Below are 16,201 nucleotides of genomic sequence, written 5' to 3'. Positions count from 1 at the left end.
TTTTGGGATAAGGATACTCGCTTCCTATCACACAAACGAACAAAAAATACACATTCCCTTCACATTTACAATTACAGGTGAAAAGGGAGGAAGGAAGTTTAGAAAATCCGCGAAAGATAGTGTGTTAGAGAGGGAGTAAAAGAGACAGAGATTTTGGACATTGCATTGTAGTTCTGTTTTTTAGTGGATTTGTAATACTTCCGGGGTCCGGTTCACAATTCGCTTTCCATCCACCCGTTCAATTAAAATTTGGTGATATTGCGCACATTGTGATAGATTTAATTCACTATCTCTAACGAAGAGTTGTATTTACACAGTTGTGGATAGCGTTTGTTAGCTGCAGCATTCTCTCTCTCTCTCTGCATTGGTGCATTAGTGTAACTGACATGGATTTTTTTTGTTTTGTTTTGTTTACTATATTTCTAACATTAGTACGAGAGACCCGCGTTGCATAAATTAGTACCGAAGTGTGGATGTGTCTCTCTGTGTGTGTGTGTGTGTGTGTGTGTGTGGTGTGTGTGTGTGTGTGTGTGTGTGTGTGGTGTGTGTGTGTGTGTGTGTGTGTGTGTGTGTGTGTGTGTGTGTGTGTGGTGTGGTGTGTGTGTGTGTGTGTGTGTGTGTGTGTGTGTGTGTGTGTGTGTGTGTGTGTGTGTGTGTGTGTGTGTGTGTGTGTGTGTGTGTGTGTGTGTGTGTGTGTTAATTTATTTTGTTCAGTCAAGCAACGCAACGAACCAAAAGGTTTGAGAATGATTTTGTTGCACCCGTCTTCCAATATGCTGATAGTATTTACTGGTTTCTAAGCTTTTCGTATATCCGTCAAGTTCTGGAGAGCTGGAACATTCAATGTCATTTGTTTCCCTCATCGAGTACGAAAAGAAACGATCGCGTTTCCTAATTGTACGATCATCATTCCATCCATCATCGATCGATTGCGCGCTGCTTCTTTTCTGGTGTACTATTCTTCCCCCTCGTTTTCATGTATTAACTTCGTTAAATCAAAATAGCTTCCATTAGCATCGTTTCCTGTGTGCGATGTGACATATATGTATATTTTTTTAATGTTTTTATATATGTAAATATGTATGTTGCCCCTACATGTCTATATGTTTTAAATCGATCGTATCCGATGATAGTGAATTGCTTATTGCTTGTCTTAACGCTAATCGCTGATCAAACTTCCCCGTTTTGCGCTGCCTTGTGTGTTTTTTTTTTTTGGTTCGTTCGAGAATAGAGGGAGAATTGGCGATTGGTTCTTCTCCCCAGACCGGTTACACATGGCGAGAAGAGATTACTGGTGATAATACTGTGTGTGTTGTGCACCTCTCCCCTCTTTGCTCATTCCAGCGTGTTATGTTCGGTTTTTTTTTCAATTTCATTTTCTTTCAATCTGTTTCTTGCTTTCCCGAACCTGGATGGAGAGAAAAAAAAACGGAAATAAAACATAAAAAAAATTCCCAACACCGCCCCACCATTTCCCAATCAATAGAAAAGAAAAACAAAACAAAACTCAAAATTCTCATACAACTGTACTTTATATAGGCATTAAAAATGAATCGATAATAAAGTTATCCCTTTTGTTGTTGTTGTTGTAGCATACTTTCCAAAAACACATACTGCGAACGATCCTACTCCTAGTAGGCCATTTAGTAGCACGCGCGCTCCAGAGCGTACACACTAGTGGTTTGTTGCACCCGCACCCATCCATCCATCCATCCATCATTGCGACTACGGCACGCGTGTGTTTTGTTATGTTGCGAGAGACTTACACTACCAAGAAATAAAATATTAATACACACACACACACACACACGCAGCTGTGTTTGTAGCATTTTGTTTTTAGAGAGACAATCCGTGTACACGTGTGCCGCGGGAAGGATGATGGCATGGGGCAAGGCTCTTGCAGTGCACGCACGCCCGGGAGTAGGCGCTACCGCCCTACGGTAGAATTTGATCGCGCCATTTGTCCAATAGTGTGTCTGTGTGGGGCGTGTATAATATACGTACATTTGTTACGCGGCTTTGTTATTAAAACTATAATTCGGTCCTATAAATATGTGTTTTTTTTCTTCCTAACGTAATAAAATGAGAGCGCCGAGTGGTGGTAAACTATAGATCTAATAATAATAATAAAAAAAGTGTTTTAACCTAAACGACGATACACGCGTGATAATAATTTATACAATTACAACGACACACACACACACACACACACACACGCACGCACACATATTCCCTTACCCTTCATCCCTCCCTGCTTCATCTCTCAATTCCCTCATCATTCGACCGATCGTGGGCCTAAAAAGCTCCCCCACCCCCCACCCTTTTACTAAATTAAGACGCTAAACACATGGAATTTGTTTAAAAGAGTACACGCTCTAAAGACACACTCTCACACACATACACGCACACACACACATACACACGCACAATCACGCTCGATTCCAATTACAAGTACGATTATGTAGACGATGTACCAAAAGCAGTTTGTGTGTTGGATGGGGAGGGGGGGGGGGTCAGGGCATTAGAAGAAGGTTCAATCTGCACCCGGGGTTGACCAATGACTACAGATAGACAGACACTTAAACTAAACTCATTATTGTAACACAGTATTTAAAAAAGAAAACAAACAAAAGCATCTGAAAACATACATTCGATTTTACGTGTGAGTTTTTTGTTTTTTTGTTTTGTTTTATCAAGCGCCTGCCTTAATGTTTTTTTTTTCTCTTTCTTCTCATTACTCTAATTGTATCATGCTGCTGAGTTTGTTTGTTTTTTTTTCTTTTGTTTTTCGTGTTTTTCCTCACATTTATCTCTATCATTTTGCTCTATCAATCGTCGGCCGTGCTTTCAAAAAAATAAACCCCCCACATGTGGGTCACACGAGCGAGCACTACAGCGAGCACACAATAATATCATACAGGAGCAGACGAGAGGGAGTGAAGAGGTGGGAAACGAGGGGAAAGGACAAACACGAGAGAGGAGATGGATAAGCGCGACGCGTGACTATAATTTAGAGATTAGCTTTAACATATATACCGTATAGGTGAAATACAATAATAGAAATACGATCACGAATCATACGATAAGATCCTGTACTAACACAGATAAATGCACTGGGACGCGGGATTGTATGCTCTTCGGCTCCACCATCTCGGATTCTCTTTGAACTTGCATGTGTGTGTGTGTGTGTATGTTTGAATTTGTGGAGTCCGGGGGAGTCCTTTTGCTTCGGTACGTTCAGCATATCTGTCATTCTGAAAACACCATCTTGCAGCAGTGTGTGTGTGTGTGTTTGTACTTGTAAATTAGTAGTTAAACTTAGAAAGGGGTTCCTTTTGTGTTTCCTTTTTGTGCACTAAAACCTGTCCCACGAGACACACTGAACGGGAAGTGTCTTAAAGAGCTGCCGGGAGAGGAAAATATGCATCCTTTTAATTTGTGCAGGAAGGAGAATTTTTTTTTGCGAGAAGAAGTTCCACTTCATGGTGTAAATATGATTGCCATCGATTTGATTTTCCGGGAAGATGCAAACGAACGTACGAATTGCCGGGTTAAAACAGTCTTTTTACGAGCAATGAAAGGCTAGCTATTCCCTTTTTTGTGCCGGTAAGTAAAGTGAGACAGCAAAGAAAGAAATAAAAAGCAAATGAAAAGTTAAATGTATATGCCAGTCTACAGCAGCAGCAGCAGCAGCAACAGCTCGGCTAGCAAGCAGCTGCTTGCCCTGTGTTTCGTACTAACTATAACAAGATAACCTTAACTAATCCAATCTTCACACACCGAACGATTTATGGCGGAGGAGTAATGCTTCCGCTGGACGAAAGCGCTCCACGAAACAAAACACGCAAAATAAAAGGAACAGGCGAAAAGGAAGCGATTCCTTCCGAGAGCTGCCGTATCGTAGCAGAGAATGGCTTAAGCTTACAGTATGAGTAGTGTAATGATGATATGACTGTGAGCAGGATGATCCACCCGAATCCGGGGGTCTGGGGTGGGACAACCACGCCGGAACTGCTGCCCCAAAACTCTTTCCCCCAAGCCAGTGGAGGTGGCAATTAATATCAATTTGCTTCGATTGCATTGGACAAGATTGATTTCGTCTGCAGGTGTGTAGCGTGTAGTAGTAGAAAGCACTGAAAAGGTACCGGCCAAATCAGTTGCACAATCCGAGCCACCAGAACGAGGACACGATATTAGTCTATATTCGCACAGCAACTAAACTAACGCACAATAATACTTGTAATCCCTCCGTGCGATCCCTCTGCTGGACCACCCCTCTGCAGTGGACCCTTTCTCCTAGGCGGCATTTGCATTGGCTGGGGGTGTGTTTGCATTTTTCATGGTTTACTGTGTGTGAAACGAGCACTACCTCAAAACAGGGGAAAATTTCGTGTCTTTTCCAACACGTACAGCACACATACGCACACACAAAGTCGCTCAACGCACACACACTACTAATGACGCACACACACGTACAAACTGAAATGGCCGCAAGCACAGACACGAGATATAGGAGCTTACACACGACGCACACATACACGCAAACACACATACCGACACGCACACACACATACACGAGCGCACAAACATCCCCTTAAATCCGTATGAATTGTCCCCCCTTAAAAAAAAAACCTTACACAGTAAAATACTATCGCTTAATTACGCTGCGCAATTGCTTCGAACCATGTGCGCGCCAACCCCGCGTATGTATTGGTGGCCACCGCCAGGGTGTGTACCATCAAGTGTACCGGGTCGGCGGGAACCTTGGCTCCCTTACTTAAAGTGATTGCCGTGATTTTTTTTAAAGTGATCGATATCAGCAGAACAGTTCCATTTTCCAGTGCACGACGGACAAGGCGACGGAGCAAAGGCGGAGGCAAGCCGCTATTCACCGTAATCCTTTTAGAAAAAAAAACACTGTTATCCTTCTGTACACACTGTTGTGTTGTTTCGTTCGGCCCGAGAAATGTGTTTCTGCACACTGCACGCACCCTGGGCGATTCTAATTCACCATCAGCGTGTGGGATTCCATCGGCGCCGCCGAATCGTACAGCGTGTCGGTGTCCTGCGTCGGTTCGCCCTGTAGCTGGCACTGGTTGGTCAGCGTACCGGCACCGCAGTCGCAGAAAAATCTGAAACAAACGATAAGATTCGCACATTTAGCATCTTCTAAAACAAACCAAACATACACCCACACACACACTTACCTATCATGGCGTATAAACTCAACGTCATGACCGGAGTGGCACGTTTTGATGCAATTCACACAGATTGCGTTGCGATCGGTGGTATTGCACGTATGGCAGCGGTAGAAATCATGCATCGGGAACGAGGTGTAGGACGAAATCTTGTACAAACACTGCCCGCCCGACACCGCCTTCTCCACCTCGTCCTGGTTGTTGAAGATCTTGTTCCCGCCCACGATCGGCTGCACGCCGCTCGCCAGGCACAGACCGCCGAACTTGTTGTTGAAGATCTGGTTGTACTCGAGCGTCGCGGTCGCGTTGTTGGTGATCTCGACGCCCGCCGCCAGCCCGTCGAAGATCCGGTTGCGCTTCAGCACCGGGTGGCTCTGGGTCGAGATCAGCACGCCCGCCTGCGTGTTGCGGAAGATGTCGTTCTCCTCCAGGATGCCCTTGCCTCCGTTGAAGATGCAGATGCCACCGTCCCGCCCGTCGTAGATCTTGTTCCGCCGCAGCGTCGGGTTCGAGTCGGTCTTGATCCACACGCCCGCCATCGCGTTGTCGAAGATTTCGTTCTGCTCGAGCAGCCCGAGCCCCCCGTTGTACACCAGCACGCCACCGTTCTGGCCACCCCAGATCTTGTTGCCCCGTATCACCGGATTGCTGCCGGTGCGAATCTGCACGCCCGAGTACAGATGGTTGAAGATGTCGTTGTCCTCCAGCTTGCCGTGCCCGTTGTCGTAGAAGTACACGCCGACCTGCTTGCCCGAGTGAATGCGGTTCCGCCGCAGCACCGGCGTGCTGCCGGTCGTGATCCACACGCCCGCCAGCGTGTTCGCGTACACCTCGTTCTCCTCGATCAGTCCCTGCCCCTTCTCGTGCACGTAGATGCCGCCGTGCTGGCCGTGGTGGATCTTGTTGTGCCGCACGATCGGATCGCTCGTCGTGCGTATCTGTATGCCGGCCAGCGCATTGCCGTAGATGTTGTTGTGCTCGATCAGTCCGCGCCCCTCGCCGAAGATGTACACGCCGCCTTGGTGCCCGTTGTAGATCTCATTCTTTCTGATCGTGGGATTGCTGTTCGACGTAATCCACACACCTGTGCACGGGGAAGTGGTAGACACAAATTACGGGTCAATGAATCGGATTGCTTGTCACAGCAAACTAGTGCTGGGAGCTCGGAATCGGGCCTACCCGTTTCTCGCGGGGCCTACCGATTTCCGTGTTCGGAATCAATTTCAGAGCCGATTTCGATGTTCGAACCGATTCCGATTCTGGGGTCGATTCCGGAACCGATTCCGGAGCCAATTCCGGAGCAGATTCCGGATCCGATTCCGGATCCGATTCCGGAGCCGATTCCATAGTCGATTTCGTAGCCGATTCCGCGATTGGAATTGGCTCTGGTATCGGCTCCGGAATCGGATTCGAACTGTTAATCGCAATTTGCCCCGGTAACGGAATCAGAATTAACTCCAGAACGGACCATCACGGACCATACGAATCATCATTGGATCCAAATGCCTATGCTTATGGAGATGCCGATACCGACTCCGAAGTCGAAGTCAATTCCGATTCCGGAGCCGATTTTGATTCCGGAACTGATTCCGATTCCGGAGTCAATTCCAATTCCGGAGTCGATTCCAATTCCGGAGCCGATTTCGGAATCTGATTCTAGACCTGCCGGACCTATCCGGAATCGATTCCAGAAAAAATTTGGAGGTAGCCGGACTTGATTACACTACAGCAAACCCCATATTATCTTCCTGTGCCCGCTTGAACTTACCCGCAAAATTGTTGGAATGGATTTTGTTCTCAATAAACTGGCCCAGCCCGTTCTCGTGCACGTAGATGCCACCGGTTTGGCCGTGGTGTATCTCGCACTTGACCACGGTTGGGTTGGCGCCCGCCTTCACCTCAAAGCCCGCTATTCGGTTGTTGTGGATGTCATTCTTCTCAAAGTAACCCTGGAGGCGGGAAATGGAAAACAAGAAAACAGGAACGTGTGTTAGAGCAAGCGACAGAGAAAGGGGCACAAGCGACGGCCAGCGTACCATGCCATTGTCGAATGTAAAGATGCCCACGTCGCGCCCGTGGTGGATGTGATTTTCGCGCATGATTGGACTAGCGTAGTTCTTCACCCAGATGCCGGCCAGCGCATTCCGGCTGATCTCGTTGTGCTCGTACGTGCCCTGCGCGTAGTCCGTCACGTACAGGCCCACGTTCTCGCAGTCGCTGATGTCGCAGTACTTGATCAGCGGATTGGCACCGACGCCGCTCACACAAACAGCGGCTCCAACTGTACGTAGAAAAGGGAAGGAGACAAATCGGTCAACGGTGCTCACGGTGCCCAATACCGATCGATGCGAGAGACAGTATATACACTTACCAACCGATGTACTCCGGATGATGCAGTGATCGATCGTGGGGCTGCAGTTATCGCTCACCTCCAGACAGTAGTGCTTGTGGTGCGGGACCGTTGACGTAACGTCCGGCGAAAACTTTAACGTCATATGCCCGACGTACGCATGCTTGGCGCCCTCCACAAACATCACCGTCGATTCGGACTCCCGCTCGAGAATGATCGACTCGGCCACATTGCCCGGGGCCGCCCCGATCAGCGCCACGTCCGAATCGATCACCAGGAACTCGCCCCGGTACGTGCCGCTGTGCAGGAATATTAAGCTACCGGACAGCAGCGTCTCACCCACGCCTGCTACACCTCCGGCACCGGCGGTCGCCGCTCCTCCAGCGGCTGCTCCGATATCATCACCGTTGTTGTTGTTGTTATTGCTATTGTTGTTGTTGTTGTTACCGCCCATACCATTGTTTCCGTTCCCGCTAGCGCCACCGTTACTGCCGCCGCTGTTGCCGCCCGCCGCTGTGCCGCCACTGTTGCCGCCGGCCGTGTTCTTCTCGTCCGCATAGTCCAGCGCACCCTGCACCGTGTTGAAGTACGCGATCGTGCGCCCCTGGTACCGCCGGTCCTGGTAGCCGGGCCGCACGTGTATGCCCCGGTACAGCTGCCGGAAGCTCTCCTTCCACGGGTTCGCGTAGTCCGCCTCGTCCGGCTTCACGAACACAAACTTCCACGGCTCCGGGTTGAACAGCGGCAGATCGTACTCGTACACGTTCTGGTACAGGCGCTTCCACAGCTCCTTGTCGTTCGCGATCGTCTGGAAGCGCTTGCAGACGAGCGCCACCCTGCAGAGGTCCTGCTCGTACAGGTAGGAGAAGATCGTGAGCAGCACCTCGTCCGGCATCTCGTACTGCAGGTAGTGGGCCGCCGACTGCATGCACATCGTGCCCGCCATCGCCACCGACGCGGTCGCCATCGGCGGCGACGGGGTGGCCGGGGAGGTGAGCGCCACCACGGCCGCGGTCGCCGCCGGCCGGCAGGCAACGGAGGAGGAGGCGGACGAGCCGCCGCCCGTCGCGGCTAGCAGTGCGGCGGCCGCCGCCGTCGGCTGCTGGGGCATGGTGGCCGCTGCCATCGACGTGCCGACCTCGTTGCTGTTCGAGTACGTGCGCCGGGGACGCTTGCGGGCCGGCAGCATGTAGGCGGCCGCGTTCGGATCGTACCCGCCCGAGGACTGATACTGCTGTTGCTGCTGTTGCTGCGACTGATGGTGATGGTGATGGTGAAGGAGCAGATTGCCGCCATTGCCGCCGCTGCCAGCTGGCGAGCAGTTGTTGCCACTAATACTAGCTGAGGAGGAAGATGCCACGCCACATCCTAGGCCGAACGGTGCGGACGAGCCTGCACTGGACGAGGAACATCCGGCCGACGACGAGTTGCCTGCCAACGCACCGGAGGACGATGCCGTGGACGAGGTAGACGTTGCTGGACCGTTACCACCACCCACGCCTCCTCCTCCCCCTCCTCCTCCTCCTCCTGCTAACCATCCGCCTCCTCCTCCTCCACCACCACCTCCTCCTCCACCTGTTCCACCACCGCTGGCGGAGTCGTGCGCCGTCAGTGGGGTCTTTTTGCGCAGATCGTATGGCGAGTTGGAGCTCTGCTTCACCTCCGACAGTGTCACAGAGGATACGGGGCCGGCCAATCCGCACGTCGACGTGCCCGCCACTCCGGCCGTCCCTGATATGGAAGTGGAGGAGGAAGTGCCGCCGAACGCGGACGACGACGTAGCGGCTCCTGATGAGGAAGCAGCCCCAGTAGTGCCCGTTCCGACGATCGCGTACAGTGAAGCCGATATCGCCGACAGACACTGCGACGAGGTGGTCGTGGAGGACGAGGTTCCAGCGGCACCGGAACCGCAGCCCATCCCCAGTGGACCGACGAGCTCCGCGTTGGTTGTGGAGCTGGCGCTGAAGCTGCCGCCACCGAAGCCGGCCATCCCTGCCGCCGATTGGCAGACACCGGGGGGCGGCGCCATCATGGACGAGGATGAGGTGGTCGAGGAGGAGGACGAGGATGCAACGGACATGATGCCGTTGATGGAAGTCGCACTGCTACCGCCTGTCGCTAGTGCCGTTGAGGAGGAGCTTGTCGATGCGGACGATGAGCACGTGGCCGAAGACGACGCGGACGAGGACGTGGAAGGAGCGTTGGATGCGGACGAGCTGACGGAGGTACTGCTAGTGGTGGTGCTGTTGATTGTGGTGCTCACGGCAGTCGTGGGCCCGGTGCCGGCTGTGGGTGGGGCTGCGGCCGTCACGGCCGGTCCGCTGCCCGCTCCGCCACTGCTGCCACCGCCATTGGACGACAAGGCTGCACCGACGTTCGGTGCTGGAATGTTCTGTTCGCAGATTGCTGGAAAGGGAGAGAAGAGAGTAGTATTAGTTTTCAGGTGGCCTATTATTAGTACACAGAATTTAACCATTTTGAAGTCATACAAACAAAGGCACAACAAAAAATTACTCTTCAAAAGTTAGCCTGACGATTCTGAATCTGTGTAAGAACATTGGATAGAACATTGGTGAAATGATAGACCAATTTCCCCTAACAGCAATTATTTCCTTTTTGGATTAAAATAACATCATCCCACGGGACATCTCTGCCAGCGGTGACATTCCTCTCCGGTTTCTGGTCGTTCATCGTCCTCATTACTTCCTCCTAGACTGGACTGAAGCGGTTTGGAGGGTGTACCGGGATGGCGCGATCGAGCAAAACACCGTCGCGTTCGGGAGAAAGTGATCTACACCGCCGCCGCGGCGACCAATTTATCCGACGATCCTCCTCCGATGGAAAAATGTCGTGTCGGGAGGGATATTTTCAGTCTGTTCGACCTCCTTTTCCCACCCCTTACCGCCGTATGCACGTTTTTTTGGAAAGGGAAAACGTATGAATACCGTCAAACGATGGAGACGACGACGGAGAGAGAGAGAGAGAGAGATTGCGCCCTTCTTCAGTAGTTAGAATTTATTTCTGTACACACACAAAAACCGACCAGCGGGGTCCGAAGATGGTGTTCTCCGTGCGCCCACACAGTTTCTTTCCGGTAGACCACCTCCCACCTTCGCACGAGTTGGTGGGGAACACTCCACCCCCCCCCCCCCTGAAGACGACGACCGCACGGCGCACAGCATCTCATTCGTGTTGCTGTCTGTGTGTGTGTATGTGGTGTATGCGCTTGCATTGCGCCGTGTTTGTCAGAATCCCATGTTTCGAGGGGTGTGAACGTGCGTGAGTGCGTTTATAGTACGACGGTGGCCCTTTGCCCCCTTTGCTCACTCTCCGGAAGCTATTAATAATGATACACAGGCCCCACGTTTCGTGAGCCTAGCAAACGCTAAAGCTGTGGCGAGAGCAAACCCTAAAAGGTAGCAAAGGGCTTACATTGTGCACACTAACTACTTCATTCGAGCTAAAACCAGCCATGTTAATAATTACCAACGGGCGGAATATGCGAATGTGTTTTTTTACAACTCAATCCACTACCGCTTTTACAACAGTCTTCAATACTTCCGCTAGCGAAAAGCATTTCCTTTCGAAGCCCCAAAAAAGATGGCAAAAACAAGGCAAAAAGGATGCACCACAGCCAACAGGGTTCGGTTCGTTACTATTGCCGTTGCAGCTCTAAATTTAAAATGCGTGCAGATTTAGATCCGTCGCGTCGTGCTGTGTGTTTCGCAGACCGCGGGTGTGCTTAAGCCATTTTTATGACAAACAGTTATTAATCCCCGTCGGCCGTCCCCCCATCGCCCCATGCCCTGCGTATGTGTTTCGCACAGATTTCATCTCTTGCTGACGTATTAGGACAACTTGCAGGTGAAGCTAAAAATAAACGAATATATTAAGCTGGTTGTTATTACAATAACACAACAAAATCATACTCATCTGATGTGCAGTAAAGTAGTACACAACTGTGCAGCCTTTATTACATGCACATGTAGAATGCCGGATTAGCGGAACCAATCACTAAACATTCATAGCTCCACTTATGATTTTGCAATCACGGGCTGAAACAGGGCACACCCGGGTAGCGGTAAAGGCAAGAATTACCTCCTCCCCCATTGGCAGGCCACAGCAGCAGCAACATCGCACGCACCCACCCCCCGCCCGAAATACCGGAACCTCCCCTCCGCAATATCGCTTTAACGGCATCCAACCACCGCCGGCTAACTGTACACACGACGCACACGGGGAATTGCTCGTGAAAGTGAAAGTGGTGGGGGGGGGGGAGGGGGAGGAAAAACGGTTCAATCATTTGAATAAATTTTCTAGTTCTTTTTTCCGTTTTGTTACCCGTTACCCTCCACCGGTAGGTTTTTCCGTATTTGCTTCGCTGGCACCGGGGTTTACACATTTACACGCAAACACAAACGCACTGGGGCGCGCACACATACACACACACACTTGGTGTTGATTATTTTGGGCTCGGAAAAGCCGTTTTCGGTTGCTGGTGTTTTGTACCCACACACAGCAACACCAGCACATTTCCATGGGATGTAGCGTAAACTGAAGCGTTTTGGGGTGAAGAGCGGCACAGTTTCAAGTAGGGGGAAGACACAAGGGATGTTTTTCTTCAGTGCAATGGAGGGCTATGGTGACGGAAAATGCTATTGCCCTGGAGGCTAGGTAAGTCGCTAGCATTAAAAGAGTTGGACTTTTACCATCGCCTGATTAATCAATTTTAATTACTACAAAATCAATAACATTAGTTATTGTTTAGCATAGATTTTTTTTTAATAAACGAAACGAAAAAAGGAATGGGAGCAATTAAAATGATCACATGGTACATGCTTTTAGTCGCAGCATCAAATCTGATGCAGCACACGGCGAGAAGAGGCCAATTCTAGACTTGGCACAGTGCAAACGCAATACTAGCAAAGCAAACCAGCAAAAAATAAAATCTGCTGGAGCAGTACACTAAAAACATGTGGCGGAAAAATATGAGTGTGCATAATACAATTTTCCACCTTGTGTTCGTTTTTCACTTATCGGGTGGGGGCAACATTTACAGCATCCCTTTTCTTTCTACATGTTTGTGTGTGTGTGTTTTTCCTTTCGTTCCATTTTCCACATCAACAGCAGGCCATGGAGCAGGCAACAACAGGAGAATCCCACAGCAACCTCGTCTATCCACCGTGCCATATGGAAAAAACACGATTCCGTGCGACACGAATGTGGAGAGCACGGCGTGAGAGGAAAGAGGAAAAAGTGTTTTTCACATCCTAAAAAGTAAAATTCTGAAACTTTTTTTTTATTGTGGTTTATATTCCCACCTGCTACTTACCGGAAGTTCTCGATGGCAGCGGTATTCGGTTGCCCTTTCGCCGGGATCGGCGAACGTACGATCGGGACGACGAGAAGGAAGCGCTCGGCATTTTGCTCGATTGACGCGCGTTAAGGAAGAAGCGCAATCTCACACACACACACAAAAGCACACACACACACGGGGGATGATACCCAAAAACGCAGCAGCAGTGCGTGTTTTACGCGAATATTTTTCCTTCAGCCGAGGTTGAAATTGCTTCCTTTTTTGTTGTTGTTGTTTGCCTCGTCGCAGTAGTAGCGGCCACAACAATTCGCCACTGTTACACACAGCTGGGGCTGCAAAAGGGGTTTTGTGGGTGAGGGGAGGGGAAGAGACGGCCACACACCACTTCCTTTAAATTTGTTGCACGACTATTGATGCATTTTTTGTGTTTGTTTGTTGTGGCTGAAAACTGTGCGCTCGAGACGATGACTTTAAGGGTGTACCGTAGCGCTTTTTCCCCTTTACTTTTAACTTCGAATTCTTGGCGATGTGATTGGATATAACACTGTGTATTTCGGTAGTCCACTTCACTGCCAGCAATACCTCCAGCTCCCGATCTTACACACCTGCCGGGATAGTATACGTATTTGGGCGCCCTATGTCCTGTGGCCTGGTGCAAGAGGGAAGAGAAAATACACGGTTGAGAAAAATAGAAACACTCACACAAATACACACACACACACACACACACACACACACATATGTATATATATAGATGACACACTGCTGTAATCAATAATGCCAGCGGAGTACAGCAGTGTTCACACTCATCTGCCTTTTAACCACAAACCACCACAGCACAGAAAGGATACGTTTTGCTCCGGCAGTAGGGAAATGTTCCCAGAAAGACGGTCTCCGCAGAAAACTTTGTTTTGTAGATGGTTCTAGCAGCTCGAAGCAAAGGGGCAGGACACAGAAGACGGAGACAGATTCGGAACGGTTTCTTTGTTGCGTGCCTAATTATAATTGCGCTTCCCGACCTGCTGCGATGCCATTGACTCTACCGTGCGTCGTGTATCCCTTTGCTTGTACCACGGGAAAACCGCAGCCAATTCCACCGCACACACGCACGCACGTACACACGAACACGTGTGAAAGTGTGTGGATGATCGGCAGCAGCAAAGGTTGCTGGGACCCCGTTTTCAGGCTCTAAATCGCAACGAAGCAGCAAACGATGGCACGGAACCAAAAAGGGAATCCTCCCGGGAGTGTGGGGAGACGACGACACCCGCGTACACCCAGACGTCATCAAGCGTGTGTGTGTACGTGTGTATTGTGCACGGGAGAGCGTTTGCAACATAGGGAACATAAAGAAGAAAATAAACAATCCATTCACAATAGGAAAAAGGATAGTGCTTCACGCACACGCACACTTCCTCTTTGTTGGCAGCGTACCTGTGCCCAGCGCGCGCGCACACACACGCAACACACAATGATGCTGATGACGGAGTTTTTGCATATGTGTTTCCTGTTTCTTGGCGTTTTTTTTTTTGCGTGTGCTCATTTATAATTTGCCTTGTGTATTTTTTTCGCTACACCGCCGCCGTCTGCCCTGAGGTTTTGGGCCTATTTTTTTCCTTCTCTTTTTAATCCATTGGCACGCACGGGTTGGTGTACAACGTTGAATGCGTACGTTGTTTTTTATCTTTTTTTTTTTGTTTCTCTACAACACAACCAATGCCGCTGCTGCTGCGTTTCCGTTTTGTTTTATTTGGCAGCACCGCACGGCCACACAGCCACAAACAAAGAGAATTTGTGCCTGCGCTTCTCGGTGGTGGTGGGCTGTGAGATGGATTTTCGCTCAAAGCAGGCAATGACGTTTGCAGTGACAATGTTGTTGTGGTTCCTGCGATGCGGCCATTTTTAATGTTTAAATCAGCTCTCCTTTTTTTACAGCTGCGCTCTTCTCCGCTTCCCTCTTTTCGGCTCTGTTTTCTTCCGCCGGCTGCTGGCTGCTGGCTTGCTGCTGCTGCTGCTGCTGCTTCCACTGCTACCCTCCACCGTAATCACCCTACCGTTCATCCAGCAAAATACCTTTGCTTCGTCAAGGCAGCGGGGAGATTTTAATGTGGATCCTTTCTCCCTTCATGCAGACATAGCACTTCCCCCCCTTGACGCTTACTTCTGCTGCTGTTGATGAACAATCCTGACTTTACCAATCCATCCTAGCAGCAGCACCAGAGCGCTGTTTCCACACAATTTTCACATCCACGACCACGACCGACGGACGGTGAACGAACAACGGCAAGAGAGAACACATTGAAAAACGAGATGAATTGTACCATTTGCTGCGCACGATGCGCTCGCACACACACATACACATATACACACACAAACACACACACACCAGCGCAGCCACGCTCTCATGCAAGCATTCCTTCCTTCCCCTTCACTCTGACGCACACGCATACACACTCAAGCGTACATACACCATACCAACAAAAAAAAGAACGTATCTACCACACACTACTTTTTAGACCAATTTTTCGGCCACTAATTTACCGTTTCGAGCCCACACTTCACGACAGTCACACGCACGACATCTTCCGACGCCCGTTGTCGCACTTTACGACCGCGTACGGTGCGAAAATCGTGATGCAAATTGCATAATTTTCCACAGATTTTTCGCACACGGACAACTCCTTTCTCAGCGAGCAAAGGCAAAGTGTGTCTGGGCAGGTCGTACCACTGCACCACACGCCATCATGGTCATGGCGAGCTGACAAGCGCTGAATCGCATTCCTAATCGTTGACAGTTAAAGCCTTCGAATTATCGTTTTTTCAAAGTTGATTGGAAAACTATCACTTAATTTTGCAATAGCCAAAACTGATAAAAATGTGCAGTTCATCACTGATTACATGGACTTATTGTCAATTGTTTCATTACCGAGGAATGTGTTGCATTGGGCAAATCTCTCCGTGATGAATTAGCTTCTGTTGGTGCATTTCTAAGCTGAGGTGAGTTACCAGCGTGTTGAAATGAGACGTAATGGTGCTTGTCTTAGATAATCTAACAGATGGCGCCACTAGCTCAGAATTCATGCTAATTTAGATACCGTTGAATCGATGAAGTTGCTTTAAATTCAAATTAGAAGAATTTCAGTTTCCCAGTTATTTAGACCGTACAATTCAGATTTGTACATGCATGAGACTATTTAAAACAGCCCAGATATTTCAAACCAACTGATTTAATATGATGCTTTTAATGAATGTTAATTTATATATAGATGTGTAAAGTATGATAAGAATAAATCTTCAAAAAATAAGGGTTTTGCCTCCAATAGAAATACAGTCAGA

At 49.4% G+C, this 16,201-nt stretch overlaps 1 protein-coding gene across 8 annotated transcripts; it reads right to left on the bottom strand.

Moving 5' to 3' along the window:
• Positions 1-1,256: 1,256 nt before the first annotated feature.
• Positions 1,257-15,584, bottom strand: LOC121603656 (F-box only protein 11). Of its 8 annotated transcripts, none has more exons than XM_041932717.1 (7): positions 15,375-15,584; positions 12,881-13,514; positions 7,570-9,954; positions 7,235-7,479; positions 6,967-7,147; positions 5,208-6,282; positions 1,257-5,132 (listed from the first exon to the last, which is right to left on the bottom strand). In XM_041932717.1, the coding sequence occupies exons 2-7, from the start codon at positions 12,969-12,971 to the stop codon at positions 5,003-5,005; spliced, it is 4,107 nt and encodes a 1,368-aa protein (XP_041788651.1). In that variant the 5' UTR covers positions 12,972-13,514; positions 15,375-15,584; the 3' UTR covers positions 1,257-5,002. The 8 variants fall into 8 exon arrangements, with proteins under 8 accessions (XP_041788651.1, XP_041788648.1, XP_041788649.1 ...); XM_041932714.1 differs by having other exon boundaries at positions 15,407-15,584; XM_041932715.1 differs by lacking the exon at positions 15,375-15,584 and adding an exon at positions 15,027-15,197.
• Between the last annotated feature and the right edge of the window lie 617 nt (positions 15,585-16,201).

This window comes from Anopheles merus, chromosome 2R (genome assembly GCF_017562075.2).
Source record: "Anopheles merus strain MAF chromosome 2R, AmerM5.1, whole genome shotgun sequence".
Lineage (NCBI taxonomy): Eukaryota > Metazoa > Arthropoda > Insecta > Diptera > Culicidae > Anopheles > Anopheles merus.
This window is presented reverse-complemented; position numbering and strand designations above follow the sequence as displayed.

What these genes read in the sequence shown, in the direction of transcription:
- LOC121603656 (XM_041932717.1), bottom strand. Translation starts at nt 12,971, where the DNA reads ATGCCGAGCGCTTCCTTCTCGTCGTCCCGATCGTACGTTCGCCGATCC. An exon ending in GCTGCCATCGAGAACTTCCG is followed by an intron (nt 9,955 to 12,880) that starts GTAAGTAGCAGG and finishes CTCCCTTTCCAG; the next exon opens with CAATCTGCGAACAGAACATT. An exon ending in TTACATTCGACAATGGCATG is followed by an intron (nt 7,148 to 7,234) that starts GTACGCTGGCCG and finishes TCCCGCCTCCAG; the next exon opens with GGTTACTTTGAGAAGAATGA.